The 14,348-nt window shown below is 49.9% G+C and overlaps 1 protein-coding gene across 1 annotated transcript in view; it reads right to left on the bottom strand.

Annotated features, from left to right (window-relative positions):
- Positions 1–10,974, bottom strand: part of UBTD2 (ubiquitin domain containing 2) — a 56,544-nt gene extending 45,570 nt beyond the window's left edge. The window contains exon 1 of the mRNA XM_087754102.1: positions 10,840–10,974. Within this exon, the coding sequence (XP_087610228.1) occupies positions 10,840–10,909 (70 nt within the window). The 5' untranslated portion in view covers positions 10,910–10,974. The remainder of the gene's footprint in view (positions 1–10,839) is intronic.
- Positions 10,975–14,348: the final 3,374 nt, after the last annotated feature.

Below are 14,348 nucleotides of genomic sequence, written 5' to 3'. Positions count from 1 at the left end.
CATAATTTTAGGAAGAGACCAGCAGGACAGAATCCATGAAAGACCAACAAGGTCACAAAACACTGGAGTCTTCCTTTAACTCTAAAAAGCATATTTTGGTAGTGTTTCTCTCCATAAGAAACAAACTGTAGAAAAGGTTTTGGAAACCTTTTGGACACAGGGCGTTAGTTGCATTGTGATCTCCCCAAGGCGGTGGTGGCCCAAGCAGCTCCATCACAGCTGAGAAGCACTCGGTATGTATTCTAAGGGTTCATGCCATTTAGAAGAAAAAAGATACCCCACATACAGTTAAACTGGTTTTAGAGGTAAATAATCTTTCTGTATGCTGGATTGTTGTTTCTCATTTTGAAAGAAAGCACACTGGTTTAGAAAGTCTCTATCATGAGTCAGAGTCCAAGAACGAGAGGATTATTTACACCTAAAGGACTCTCATTCCGGTATTGCCTTGCAATACCAAACCGCAACATCCATGCTCGCTTGTTCTGACAATGCTGCTGCTCCTTTTTTCTCCCGGAGGAGGGAATAAAATTGTGTATTCCCTCTTGTTCCATTCCAAAGGAGTTTCAGTTGAAACCAAAACCCAAGCCTGTAGTATTTTTGGAGCTATTTTTGTGCTGCAATATCCGTGCAGCAGCTGGAGCGTCCTGGATACGCACAACTAACGCGCTCGTTTCGGTTGCGGTGAGGCAGCGATGGGACGTCGCAGTAGGTACCATCAGCGTGAGGCTATACAATACGTGACTGATCGAAAGCATGTGATTTTAATCAAGCGATGCGATTTCAATACACATGCTGTTTTCTGTTGCGATTCAAGCTGCTTTGGCACCAGAACTAGTTTTAGATTTGGATAAAGATACAATGGAGATCTACAGATGTGAAAAACCAACACAGAAACGAGTAAGAGAACTTATCCCAAATGAGCATTTGAACCTGCCTTAGAATAATATCCGATATTGATAAGCACTTTACAGCACATATTTTTATTCAATAATTGCGTGTATTTATAGCAACCCATGTTCTTTTCATGTACTTCTGTAGGCCCATAGCAAAAAAAAAAAAAAATTACCAAAAAAAAATAAAATCAGTCTGTTATGTGTTTTACTGAGCCAAGTCATCAACATGCAATTCACAAGTGAGTTCCAACTCTTTACAAAAAAAGTTTAAATAGATATTCGACAGCTTTCCCCTTCTTCACCCCCCCAAGTGCTAACCCTCAGCTGGGACCTGCGATTTACCACCCGCTCAGCAGGTTTGCTCAGTACACGCGCTGGATGTATGTAACGCACAGGCAAAGGACGAGATTCGCTCACCCCCGGCAAGCAGGGCATTCGCATCACGTCCCGAACAGGCTTCCAGACCAAATCCAGGAACAGCGAAGGATGATGCTAGTTAGAGGTGTGAAGGACTGGAGCGCTAAGCTTCATCTGAACGTATGTTTAACTACTGCTGCCACCAAATATAGCCTCCTTGCGAATACACCCAGCAAGAGTTAGTGAAATTGTTAGTCCAACCTTCAGATAATGTTTATGGTTTCCAAACTATTTAACATGTATGCTACACTTTGCTTCCCATTAACACTTCCAAACTGCTTATTGCCTGTGTCTTCTCACCCTCGCTTCAGCCCGTATGTTAACAAGCTCGGAGCAGCCAGAGCCTGCGATTAGTAGAACCGCGACTTCTACCTGCTGTACAGTCCTGCACCAAAAAGGTATCTAAAACGTGGTTCCACGTTCAGAGTCACCGAGTGCCCTCTCCTCGCCCCCAGCACGGCCCCGCAGGTCCTTCTTGTCCCCTGCGGGGGACAGGGGGGCAACGAAAGGACGCGCAAGAGAGGTTCAGAAGCATTTGGCGAGTGAGAGCCCCACTGAAGGCTAAGCATCCTGCCTTAAAGACATTATTTCGATGTACACAACTTTTACTTGCACCAGAGATGAAGCAAATGCACCTGAAAACACTCTGAAGGCATTAAGAAGTCCAGCATACATGACATACGCAACACTTTGCTATACCTTTGCCAAGAAATACTTTGTGCAGTACATATGAAGTACGTGAATTAGCCATTTTTACTGAAATCATTTACCTTTTCACCAGCCAAGCACTATCCTGCAATTGCCAACGCTCTACAGGAGGCTCAGGCGCTCGAGCAGCAGCATGTTGCCAAAAAAAACCTGGCAAGAGAAAATGGCATTTGCCAGCTGCAGGTACTATCCGCTATTTTATAGGTATTATTTTGCAAAAAGACTGTATTTACCGATACAGACAAGAAATCACAGGAGATGATAGTTCTGCAGCGGAAAAAATAAAGCGACAAAGTAAATGCCACGAGAGATCCTTCTCATGAATCCAGAGTGCCCTTGATCACAGCGTGAGAGCAGAAATTGAGCTCACGGCTGAATTTTAAAAATACAAAGGTAACAAGCTTCCAACCCCAAACTACCGTACTCCGCTCCCGACGCCATCTCGGGCCCCGGGAGTGTTCTCCGAGAGCACGCTTCTCTACTGGGAAAGGTGGAAAATGCCTTCCTACATCACATGTTGTCTGAACTAGGAGAATTATTTACAGTTGCTACATTGAGTACAAATTATAAACTATAATATTTTATAAACCACTAAATGTTTATAATTTCATTTTGTGAAAAAATATTTTAGTTATTTATAGAAAAGTGTCAATAACAGTAGCTTGAATATATATATTTTAAGGGTAAAGTTTCCCTATTAAACATGCGTAAAGATAACATGCAATTTACAGCACCGTATGATACATTTTCACATTTCAGCCTCTAATCTTTTTCCCCCCGGCAGCACCTGTTCTCACGGAAAACTACCGAAGCTCTCCTCACTACCATTTGTAAAGTGCCTCTTCCTTCATGTTTGAGAACGTGGGAAAACCACACGACAGATCAGAAACTCCCCAAACCCCCTCCCTTCTACCTAATCTTCAGCACAAGGATGTCTTTTTTTATATATATATACACATACATATATATAAAATCCTTCAGCACATCTGAGTTTCTACAGAAGTGAAGAATCATTTCTTCAGAACTGTGCCCATCTCCTCCCACAAATGGCTTTCAAGCAGGGCTCTGTATTTTTCCTTTTAAATCATGTTTGGTAAGGAAGGGGGGAGATGGGAAGAGAAAAGGACGTTGAGAAAAGGATGAAGGGAGGAGCTGCTGCAGACCTAATACGCGAGCACAGCAGCACGGACCCTGTCCCCACCAGTATTTCTGCTTTACGAAGTACGACTTTCAAATGCTTTACATTGGGCTTGAAGAGGTCAACTGGATGTAGAACAGCTCCTGCAAAGTGATAGCATGTATTAATTGCTCGTGCACTTATCACCTGCAGAACCTGCAGCGCCCTTGCGTCTCTCACTACTGTGAAGTCTCAGGATGACAGGCTACTTTTGTCACTTTAAATATTGAAGGTAGCCTAAGAAACTCCAGCCCCATTCAGCATTTAATTTACTTCCAAGGTCGGAAACAGAACAAAAACGCTTTATGCAGTCTGCACTGCCCCATCTTTTGCCCACCTCTCACTTGCACAAATCGAACCTGTGTGTGCCAGGAGGGAAAGCTAGTACCTGGCGAATAGCTGGGAGATCAGCCCGGGGTCAGCAGAAGGCAGCAAATGCCAAACTCAGGTTCCAGCTGAACCTAAAGAAACCGCCTTAGACATCCTGCGTATTTCACTGCACACAGGTCAAGGCAGTAAAATATCAAGTTACATACTGTGCTATAGGTGTTTTCCATCAACTGTACAAGCAGCGCACTGAGCACTCGTGCTGCTTTTGGATGCGGCACTCCTCCGCTGATATTGGTAACTCGGTATAAACACGGAATTAGATTCTGCACTTTTCACACTGGAAACACAATCACAATGCAAGGGAAAAGCTTTCTTCCCCCCCCCCCCGCCTTAAAAAGAAAACAAACCTGCACTTCTTTTGCTTCCCAAGTAGTGGAACACTTCTCTTTCTTCAAATCTTACGATTTCAGCCAGACAACATATAGGCAGCAGATTAAGCTCTAACTGAAAACCTCAGAGTGCAAGTGAAGTGTTTCATTCAACAGCCAGAAATCAGGTTACTGCCTTCAGCTTTGTCGTTCTTCCTTGTGCTCCACCTGCTTCACAGAGCGGGTCGCTTCACAGCCTCTCCCTTCGGATTCAGGGTAACAGAGCCTCGGGGCTCTCGCCATGCTCCCGCGCCGAGCGATGCCAGGCACCCGCCTCCCACCAGCGGGACCGGCAGCCGTGGCACAGGCGCGTCCCCAGCGAGTGGAGCCGATGCGGCCCGCGCGCTCGCCCCCGACACGCGGGTTCCCCAGCCCTTCCAAATCGCAATACAAACGCCAAAGGCTTAGCAGCGCTGTCAGCAAACAGAGCCCGTAGGTTTTCAGTAAACAACGCAAGGAGATGCCTCCCAAAGCCCACCGTACACATGCAACACTCGCATCGCCCTGGCTTCCACCCAAGGCCAGCGCCTCTCCGCATGCTGAAATTCAGCATCCCAAACTGGCAAGACATCCCTGAGGACCACCTCATCTGCCTGCTTACTCTATTTTTACTACGCTTACGATGATTACAGCTGCCTAAATGGAGCAGCATTTAAAACTAGAATTAGGAAGACTGAGAGAGGCTCGATTTCATAATGTGACTTTTGCAAAAGGAAGAAGAGTCCTACAGAGCTTCCAGCTGGAAGAAAAATAAAACCCACCAACCTCCACAAACTTCACCCGAAGCACCTGCACGTAGGAAAGATGAAGGCGAACCAATGGCTCCTGCCTTTAAGTTGCCGCTCAGGCGCTACGCGCCCAAGAGATGCCACACGCGGGCTTCCCTGCTTCACCCTGGCGGCTGGGTGGCAGAGCTCCCCTACAGAAACGCTCGTCCCCTCCCAAGGCAGCGGTGCCACCAGCTCCGGGAAGGGAAAGCTTGTGGCCACACACCCAGCTGTGCCTCTTCCCCAGGGGAAGGAAAACCAAGCCCTTCCCACGTTTTCTTTCAGAGCACTACTTGGGAAAGCCATGCCGCATGGCCACAGACACTGGGATCTGGCTTCTCTGCAGGAGAGGGTGGACGTATCGCACCAGCCGTGCTCAAAAAGTCATTCTGAATCTGGTGAGAAAGAATTGGGAAGATCATGAAGCACCTACTGGCCAGTACAGCGTACTTTCCTGTAGCAGGCATAAGCAATATGGAAAAAAAAAAAATTAAAAAAATTAAGGACTAAAAGGAAAAAAAAATCCTGAAGTATTTGCATCAAAGGAGTCTGAATTTTAAGGCAGAGAAGCAGAGGTAGGAAATTGGAAACAACTGCCTTAAAATGAGTAACCGACTTTTATACACAGCGTTTGTCTACGAGAGAGGGTGAAAGCGCTTTTTACATCAAACCCTGTCAGTATCACAGTCCATTTTTGCTTATAAAACAGCAAAGGAGCAGTTGTCTTCCTTTCTCAAACACAGTCATCTGGTCAGAACCTTTTCAAATGTTTATTTTCTTTCTTTTTTTCAGGTAACCAGACCAGCTGCGGCCAGCTTGATCCTTCTTTGTACCTGCAAGAAGACTTGGAGGAACTGTCAAGACTTAGCCATAAGGCAAATCTTTATTTCTGGCTTCAACTGTATTATAATTTGTGACTCATGAATTATATTATTCAACGTTCACATGAAAAATAATAGCTATCGTATTACCTGCTGCAATAAGAGTGGATTGCTGCTTTTTAGAGTTTATTCAAACAGGCAACTAATAATATTTTCCATTTATCAAAAATCTCCAAAGCACAATGAATGTTCAATTTATTATATTTAATATTCAGTGAAGGAGGACGTGGTTGCTTTCAACACTGAAATCCCAACCAGAGAAATTAAAACAAATCACTTCATCTAGAAACCAAACAATTACATGGAGGAACAACGCCAAAAAGGAAACCCAACAGCTGCGTTTGTCAGCCCTCATTAACAGTGAAAGTAACACCTTATTTCGTTTTCTAAGAGTTACTTGCTATCACCTGAAAAACAAAACAAAATCTATTAGTTTACAAATGAAAAGTGTCATACCACCAAAGTGATATTCCAGTAGGAAAACCCGTGGGACTGAATTACCAGGCGTCCCCAGCACAAGATCCACAGATCCCAACGATCTCGAGGAGGCTGGGGGTGCCCAGCCCTCAGGAAGCCGAGCCTTTAAAGGCGACTTCTGTTACAAAGCCCTGATAAAAGCCACACGTACTCTTGTGGACATCGTGAGAGATTTAGAGCAAGTTGTAAGAGCCATGCTAAGCTTTTCTTATTATTCCATTTACAAAAAAAAAAAAAAGCCACATTAAGACCTAACAGCTAATGCCAGCTCTGATTTAATACTTTACAAAACCCATATCCAGCACCGTATTTCAGGGCCACATTACAAAGCGGCAGGAGCTGCCTGAAGCCTACAGCTACCTCCTTTAGCTGCAACGAAGCCCGAGAGCGGTGCTGTGCGCAGGCACACACCGCCGCAGCGTGCGACCAGCGGCTGTAAGACGCTGCAAAACGCGGCCTGAAGTGGGAGATTCTTTGTGTGCTCCAAGACGAGGGGCAGGCACCAAGTGCTGTTCAGTGCTCAGTCATGAGATGCTGGTTTAACCCCCCTGTGCGAGCCATGCATAGCCCCACTGTATGAGTCCAACTGCGAGCAACAAATCTGACCACTTAATATGCAAACTCCCTTGGTCAGTCGTCCATAGAGGCACCATGAAAGCCGTTATTGTAACTTCAAATTAGACATGTGATATGCAGCACTGCACAGCACTCGAAAGAAAATATTTAAGAAACTGTTGTCCAGTTATCAAAAGCAGAGGTTGAGCACAGTATTTGGCTCTCTAGAAGTTAACGAAGCTCTAGCACTGCATCAAAAACCGCGGGAGGAATTTCTATTTTTAATAATCTCCTATTCTAGCATGTCAGTCAGATGTGCAGCCCTATTTCCACTTGTCCCTATTATCACTGCCGGGTGATAGGGGCAGCAGTAAAGACGACAAATTTCAAACAGAATCACCGTCTTTTATAACCAAGAAGGGCGATAAGAGCTCCAGCAGGCAGGCGAACATCATGTCAAGGAGAGCACAGCGGCAATCAGACAGCCGCCGCCAAAAAGAAGTTACATTAATCTGTAATGACTTGTCATGCCCATGCTTCGAGACACTGGATCTCCTCTCCTTCCGTTACTCCACACGGATAACCCTCTCGCTGAACTTCACCAAGACAAAGCAATACACAACTTCTAATAGCGTTGTTTGCCAGAAGAAACCGAATGGGTTCCTGTTTCTCCTTTTCCTTCCCACTGCTCCCCTCCAAAGAAAGAAAAGAAATTTAAGAGCAGCCCTCCAAAAAGGACTTGCCTGTGGGGATGGCAAGTTGGCGATGCAAGTTCTGTTAGTGCTGAACCGAACATACCCGACGAGCTATTTAACCTCACTCACAGGCACAAGTGCAGAGTTTTCCAGCAGTGAACTCCAAACCCAATGCTCTTCTGAACACCCAACTGAAGAAGTCACGTAACCCGTAAGTGGCCCGAGAACAGCTATTTTCCCCCCAGTCTCACTGTCCTGCAGAAACTCAGTTACCTTTGACAAGACACGGCAAGAAATGCGGTGCTCAGCTCCCGAGAACTTGGAGTATCTGATGGGAGACAGCTGAGCTAAAGGGATGGGGGGGAAAAAGCCTCCTGTGTCTATAAATCCCTTAACGATCACCATTTATTCTTCTCTGTACCTCCTTTTAAGCGTCACCAATAAATCCATCTCACCATGCAGGACACCCACCCACCACAACACAGCTCTGCTGGACTACAACGCACCAAGCGTCGAGACGGGAACTTTTTCCTAAATATGACAAGCAATATTCTGCCGAGATGAAAACTTGCTAAAAAGAGCAGTGACAATGAAACAGCTGGTACCAATCTGCGAAGACCATTTCACTTCCAGCAGGATGGGCAGAGCAGCATCTGTTTAATTCTTGTTACGGAACAGACTGCTCCCGCTTCGGTCAATGCGAACAGAAACGTGCAATGCGCCGGCACACACGTAGAAGAGCTGCTGGTTTTGATTAACTCGACCTTACACATGGAGACACACCTGAGCACATGCAACGGCTCTCCGGATACATGCAAGCATCTTGACCTTGAAAAATACCAACAGTAAGAGACAAAGGAAGCGCACGCGGCCAGGGCACGCTGTCAGCTCTGCCGAGCAGCAGAGAAGTAATGGGAAGCGCCCGTGACTGACAAAAGGACCGAGGAGACCACGGGGACGTGACAAATCCTCATCTCGGCTCCAGCGATGCAACGGAGCAGGACTGCGCCAGCGCCACGCAGCACTGCAATAGACTGAGACTGGTATGAACTGGACTCGAGATGCGGCTCCCACTTTCACGCAGCACCAAGCGCTGCTGTTGCTGTCTAATCCATCTCTTGGCTGCTCGTAGTTCTCCAAGAAACTTTGCCGTTCTGGGGAAGAGACAAAGCTTCCCCCAAGTCAGTCCATCACTGGCAGTGCTCTGGTTAGAACAGAGATGTTTCTCTTCCAAAATACCTTCCCGAGATGTATAAATGATCTGGCCCTGCTCATTGACAGCAGTCTAAAAGCGAATACAGCAGACGAGGTCACAGCCCAGGAGCTGGAGGAAACGAGCCTTGCACGGGAAAGAGGAATAAGTCGCCCTTCTGCACAGGTCTAGCCTCCAAATCGCGTTCGCTTGTGCTTCAGCTGGCTCGCTTGCTGATGTCTCAAGACATAAGCTCCCTCAAGAGAGCAAGTCAGCTTTCATACTTGGCGTGGGCACGTTTGCAGAATTTGTAAAGGTAAGAATTAGCGCAGGCTGGACTTTGACATCTCAGGAGTTGGATTTATAAGAGATATTCTGAGGTTCTTCCAGCTTAACCTACACCCCCTTTTTTTCTTGTTGAGAGGCAGGAACAGATACCTAACGTTACAAAACAGGCTATTGCACACTGTAGCTGATTGTTTAAGACGGTCCTAAGAAGCCCATAATTCAACTGAAATTTCAGCACTTCTCACTTCAGCGAGACAACCTTAAGAAACATTATCCTTCGAGCATGAATCAACACGAGCCAGCTGACATGCATTTCGCATCTCTTACATCTTGAAAAACCCAGCTGCTGTTCTAATGCACCAAGCACAATAGGTTATTTAACCCCAAAGCAGCAGCCTGTCGTGCCGGGTAAACACCAAGCAGAAACAGGCTCCCAGTAAGTCCACCCCGGTCAGCAAGGGTACCTACCTCGTGCTGCTACTGGCCGTGTAATAAGCCTATTTTACAATATCAGCCAAACTCCGATAATTTTTTCCCTCCTATCTCATTCATTTGACATCACAGGCAAGATAAGAGCGAGGAAATTAAACCGAGGCTATTTCTGTGACACAATCTCACCTCGGAACACCTAGCTACCGAAGCAGGCCACAGAACAAGTATCAACGTAGCTTTTAATGCTATTTTTTCGGTCAAGATTTTTGGGGTATGTGATGATTCCTGCCGTTCTTTTTCTTTGACTTTCAGTATGCTCCGGTCCTTTCCGTACTGACACTTGCATTTTTTACTGGTTGGTAAGTCTGCTTAGTACAGATGCATTTTGGATAACTCACTTCTTCCCTTTTTCTTTTTTTAATAGAAGAGAAGAGTAAGGAAGACTCATACCTGACAAAGCTATAAAATTCCTTTTAATGACAATGATGTGATTAAATCCTACGCAGTTCTTAGCAGCTGGACTTTCTGGTATTTCTATGAACTATGTACCTGGCATTAATCAGCAGGTGGCTGCTTCAGATATAATTGTAAGTGCCGCATTTTTTTACATTATGAAATGAAAGCAAAGACTGATATGACAGAACACCCATCAGCTGGGGCATCCGAAATAAAACCAGACCGATAAATAAATTCCATAAGGCACAGGGGGAAACGTAGACCTAGGTCAGCAATTTTCAACCTAATATCTGTGGACCCTGCATGCGTGAGGACTACTTATAAGCCAAGTGTCCTGTTGGCAGGCTGACTTTGAATGACTACAAAACATATACAGCTCAGCTGGAGAACATCGGGGGTCCACAAACGTAAGAACGTTGAAAAAGCGATCGTTCAGACATTTAGGTAGAGAAAAACATAAGGGCGAAGGCCGCTTACACTGCAGCAATGCTCCCACATAAGCTGTGCTCACTAAGTAGGTGTGCACTTGCACACGAGTGCGAACACGCTGCTCCAGCATCTGAAGTCGCTGGAAATGGATTATTTAGCACGGGTGATTTAGGCAGGAGGAAAGCATCCATCCTCCTGGGAGAGGATAAAAAGAAAAATAAAACCCAAACCCGCCGCAGTGCCAGGACCTAAGTTATCTCAAGAATTATTTTCCGCGCACCGCAGGGAGCTGAGCCCAAGGAAAACAAAGTTTGGGAGCCCCAGGCAGGCCCTGTCCCCAGCCGGGCTCTATTTCATCAGCCGCCTGCCCCCGGGCCGCGCCGCCGACCCCCGCCGCGCCGGGCCGCGTCCGCGGGGCGGGGGCTCTGCCGCCGGGCGCCCCGCCGGGCTCCGGGGGCTGAGGGCCGGGGCTGCCCGCCCCCGCCGCCCCGGGAAAGTTGCGGCCCGGGCGGCCGCGCCGGGCCCGGGCCCGGGGAGGGGGGGGGGGGAGCCGGGCGCGGCGCCCCGAGGCCGTTGAGGGCAGCGCGGCTCCCCCGCCCGGCGCCGGCCCCGGGCCCGGCCCCGCCGCAGGCCCCGGCCCTCAGCGCCCGCCCCGGGGTCCCCCCGCGGCGCCCGGGGCCGCCCCCCCGCCCGGCCCCGCGGCCCGGCGCTCACCTCCGGTGCCGTCCGAGTTCTCGTTGAGGCTGCCCGAGGAGTCGTGGTGGGAGCCCACACACCCGCCCATGGGGCCCGCCCGGCCCGCAGACCCGCCGCCGGGCCGCCCCCCCACCCCCCTCCCCCGTAGCCGAGCTCCGCCGCCGGCCGGGCAGGCGCGATGGCTCCGGAGCCGCCTCCTCCGTCTGCAAGACCGCCCCCGAGGCGCGGCCTCCTCCCGCCGCCCGGCTCCGCCTCCGGCCCGCGGGGCCCGCCCCGGCCCCGGCCCCGGCCCCAGGCTCGCCCCGGCTCCGGCCCCGGCCCCGGCCCGCGCCGGGCGAGGTGCGCCCGCCGCCTGGCCTGGCCCTGCGCCGCGGCGGCAGAGCGGGACGGGCCTGGCCGCGGCCCGGCGCCGCCCAGCCCAAGGCCGCCCCTCGCCCGCGGGCGGCGGGGCCGCGCGAAGCCCCGGTGGAAGCTGGCGGGCGGCCCTGGGGCGCCGCGATGGGCCCCGCCGCGGGGGCCGGGCCGGGCCGCGGGTGCAGCGCGGAGGCGGGAGGCGGCCGAGGGCCGCGGGCGTTGCCTGGGGGGCGCGGGGCCAAGCCCCCCGCTGCGGGCAGCGCTGCCGGGCTCGGGGGTGCGGGGTCGGGCGAGCGGGGCCGCCCGGCTGGGCCGCGGGGGGGCACGGGTCTTTGTCCTTGCTGCGCAGGCTGGGCTCTCCGTGCTTCGGGGTTCCTTGGGTCTGCACAGGCAGAGGACGTGCGCGCACACCGGGAGGCACCCGTGTACCGCTCCTCATCCAGCCACCTCCGCGTTAGCAGGCTGCCCGCTTAAATTAAAATAAAAACCAAGCACAATCAGTGCTTCTCGGGCAGTCAGCAGCTGACTTCGGTCCTCTGAGAAGGAAAGTTTGACTTGTGTGCGCTTCACGCCTAGAGGGGTTATCCTGTTTCAGTAGCAATCGCGCCCTGGGTTCAGGGAGCTACGGTTCATACGCTATCAGGTGCACTGCAGCTCTTTGAAACAACCAGCAATAACTCAGAACATTGAAAAATGGAAGCAGACAGTGCAAAAAATAAAGCATGGAAACAGACTGTGCTCTGGGTTCCCCAGACGCTCCGCTATACACGGCAGCTAAGTGTTCCGATACACACAATAGCAGAAAACAAAACTCAAACTGACCATATTTTACCTCCTTAAAGATGACATTGCAAATGTATTTTTCAGAATTAAAATAGCATGGCTGTAGTCACCACAGTGAAAGGAACGGATGGACAAATCCATTTTTCTACTATTAATTTTCCTACATAATCTTCATACCGCAAGACCGGCCAGCCTTTGGGAAGGCACTTGTGTCGATAATTAAAATCCCAAATGTGTGAGATAAGCTGAGTGCCAAATGCCGAGCACTTTGTCATCTGAGAACAACAGGGCGTCGAGCTGCTCTGCTTTATGGGTCCTAACGGGGAGGTCAGGACCGGCGAGAAAACCTCAGGAAAGATGATCAGGGCCGGAGCACGTGCGCACTAATCCCAAGGGAAGCAGAAGTTCCTTGGCTGCGCAGACATCTGCGCAGATAAAGGAAACGCGCAGAGCTCGTTGCAGGTTTGTGCCCAGGTTGTACCTGAGGGCCAGACGGGGCTGTGCCTGGACACACGCGGGTATAATCAAAGGTATGGCAGGTGCATCTCATTTGCTTGGGCTTGAACGTAATTTGTTCAGAGTTGTAGGAATACGGAAGAAAGTTAAGGATGTTTGCAAATTTGCATGAGAGGAGGCGGCGTGTGGGTACATCCCCATCAGAGCGCGGTGATTCCGCAGAGGAGGCAGGGATGGCGGGCGGCTGCGGCCGCACGCGGACAGCGCTCTGCTGGCGGAGCTTTGCAGGAACGCATCCACGCCTGTTACCTGCACGTTCGGTACTGAGCTCGCTCATTAGGCACCTTGTTGTCCTCACAGGCACGCTGTATATAAAACATATTTGTGTGTGTACAAACACGCAAGGTGGGCCCGAGTCAATATTTACAGCCTGACCCCACGGATCCGGATGTACTTGCAATGCACTTAATAAACTACAGGAGACAAACCAAGACTTTTTCTCAATGGATGATCTATTTTGAAGATTGTATTCCTGCTCAAAGTAAGTTTCACAAGAGGCAAGGCCCGAGCTCTGCAGTCTGAGTTCCCGCGCTCCAGTCTTGGCTCTGCCCTAGATACCCACGGTGGCCTTGGACGAGTCACAAAACCTCGACTGCTCTATTTCTATCGGCAGGTTAATGTTTGTCTACATCTCTCTTGGGGGTATGGCTAGGATTAATTAATTCTTACTCTTTATTACTTGTTAACTGCCTGCAATGTGTGGGATGTAAAACACTTTGAAGATCAGAAGTGGCATTTCACAAATTAAATGGTGTAACGAATCGAGTATTCCATACAGGTCCGACTGCCCCGTATGGCTGGGAGTGACTCTTTGTGGGTCGCGAGCCCTGCAGTGCGAACCGCTCGCGGATTTTCTTTTGGCACAAGATGCTGCGGGACTGCCAGCTGCGCCGGGAGGGCCAGAGCGATGGGGTCAGAGCGATGGCCAAGGAATGCAGCAGGCAGAAAAGCCCTAAGTGGATCTACATTTGCATTGTCAAGATTATTTCCTGTATATTCCTATATATTAAATATTTTGTATACTTCACCAGTTTTTCTCTCCACCTGGGATCGCACCGTTTGCTCGCAGCCAGTGGTGAGGGGTTTTGCCATCACACGATGATAAATCCCTGCTCTCCGATGATTCAGCTTTGCGTGGGAACAAGTAGGAGATGCTGACAAATTGCACCAGGGCTGAAACTTCTGTCTCAGGCATCAACATTTTGATTTTTATCGGTGCTACCCAGGACCGTCGTATCAAGGTCCTACCGCTGAAGGCGAACGTCTGCCCAGGTCTCTCTCATCCTCCCTCGACGGATGGGAAGGGGAGGCACGAGAGGGGAGGTTATTTGCAAAGGTCCCACAGGAAGCAGAAGTGGGAAAGAACCGCGGGGCCCAGCCGCCGGGAGGTGCTGAGCCCGTCTTCCTCCTCAGGAAGACATGCAGCAAGTTGCTATTTTCAGACTCACTTCCACATGGCGCTCTTCCTGAAAGCTAATGAGGCTCTAGCCTCATTTTCGCAGCCGACATGATGGAGGTTTCCCTCCCCCATGTGATCCACAGCACTTACATTTAGATGCGGTTTTGAGGAACACCAGCTCCTATACCAAAATTCCCACCAGAAAATAACCCGTCCCTCAGAAAGCCGTACCAAAGCGGCTGGTATCCATCTCCACCACCTACGGACTGCAACGCTGTGTTAAAATGATGTTAAACCGGGCAGAGTTTGTTTTCCTGGAATGACCAAGGGGAGGTAATCTCCTGCGCAGAGGGGTCCCTGCGGCTGAGCAACCCCATCAGACATCAGGACGTCCAGAGCTGGCCCAGTATAAAGACCGTGAACGTCTGCCTGGTCCTGCCTGCACCTCCCCGGTGCCCGCGTGGTGCATGTCTGT

The sequence above is a fragment of the Nipponia nippon genome, unplaced genomic scaffold (assembly GCF_047370975.1).
Source record: "Nipponia nippon isolate SJK-2023a ecotype South Korea unplaced genomic scaffold, ASM4737097v1 scaffold_17, whole genome shotgun sequence".
Classification (NCBI taxonomy): Eukaryota; Metazoa; Chordata; class Aves; order Pelecaniformes; family Threskiornithidae; genus Nipponia; species Nipponia nippon.
Note: the sequence above shows the minus strand (reverse complement) of the source record. Positions and strands in the feature narration are given on the sequence as shown.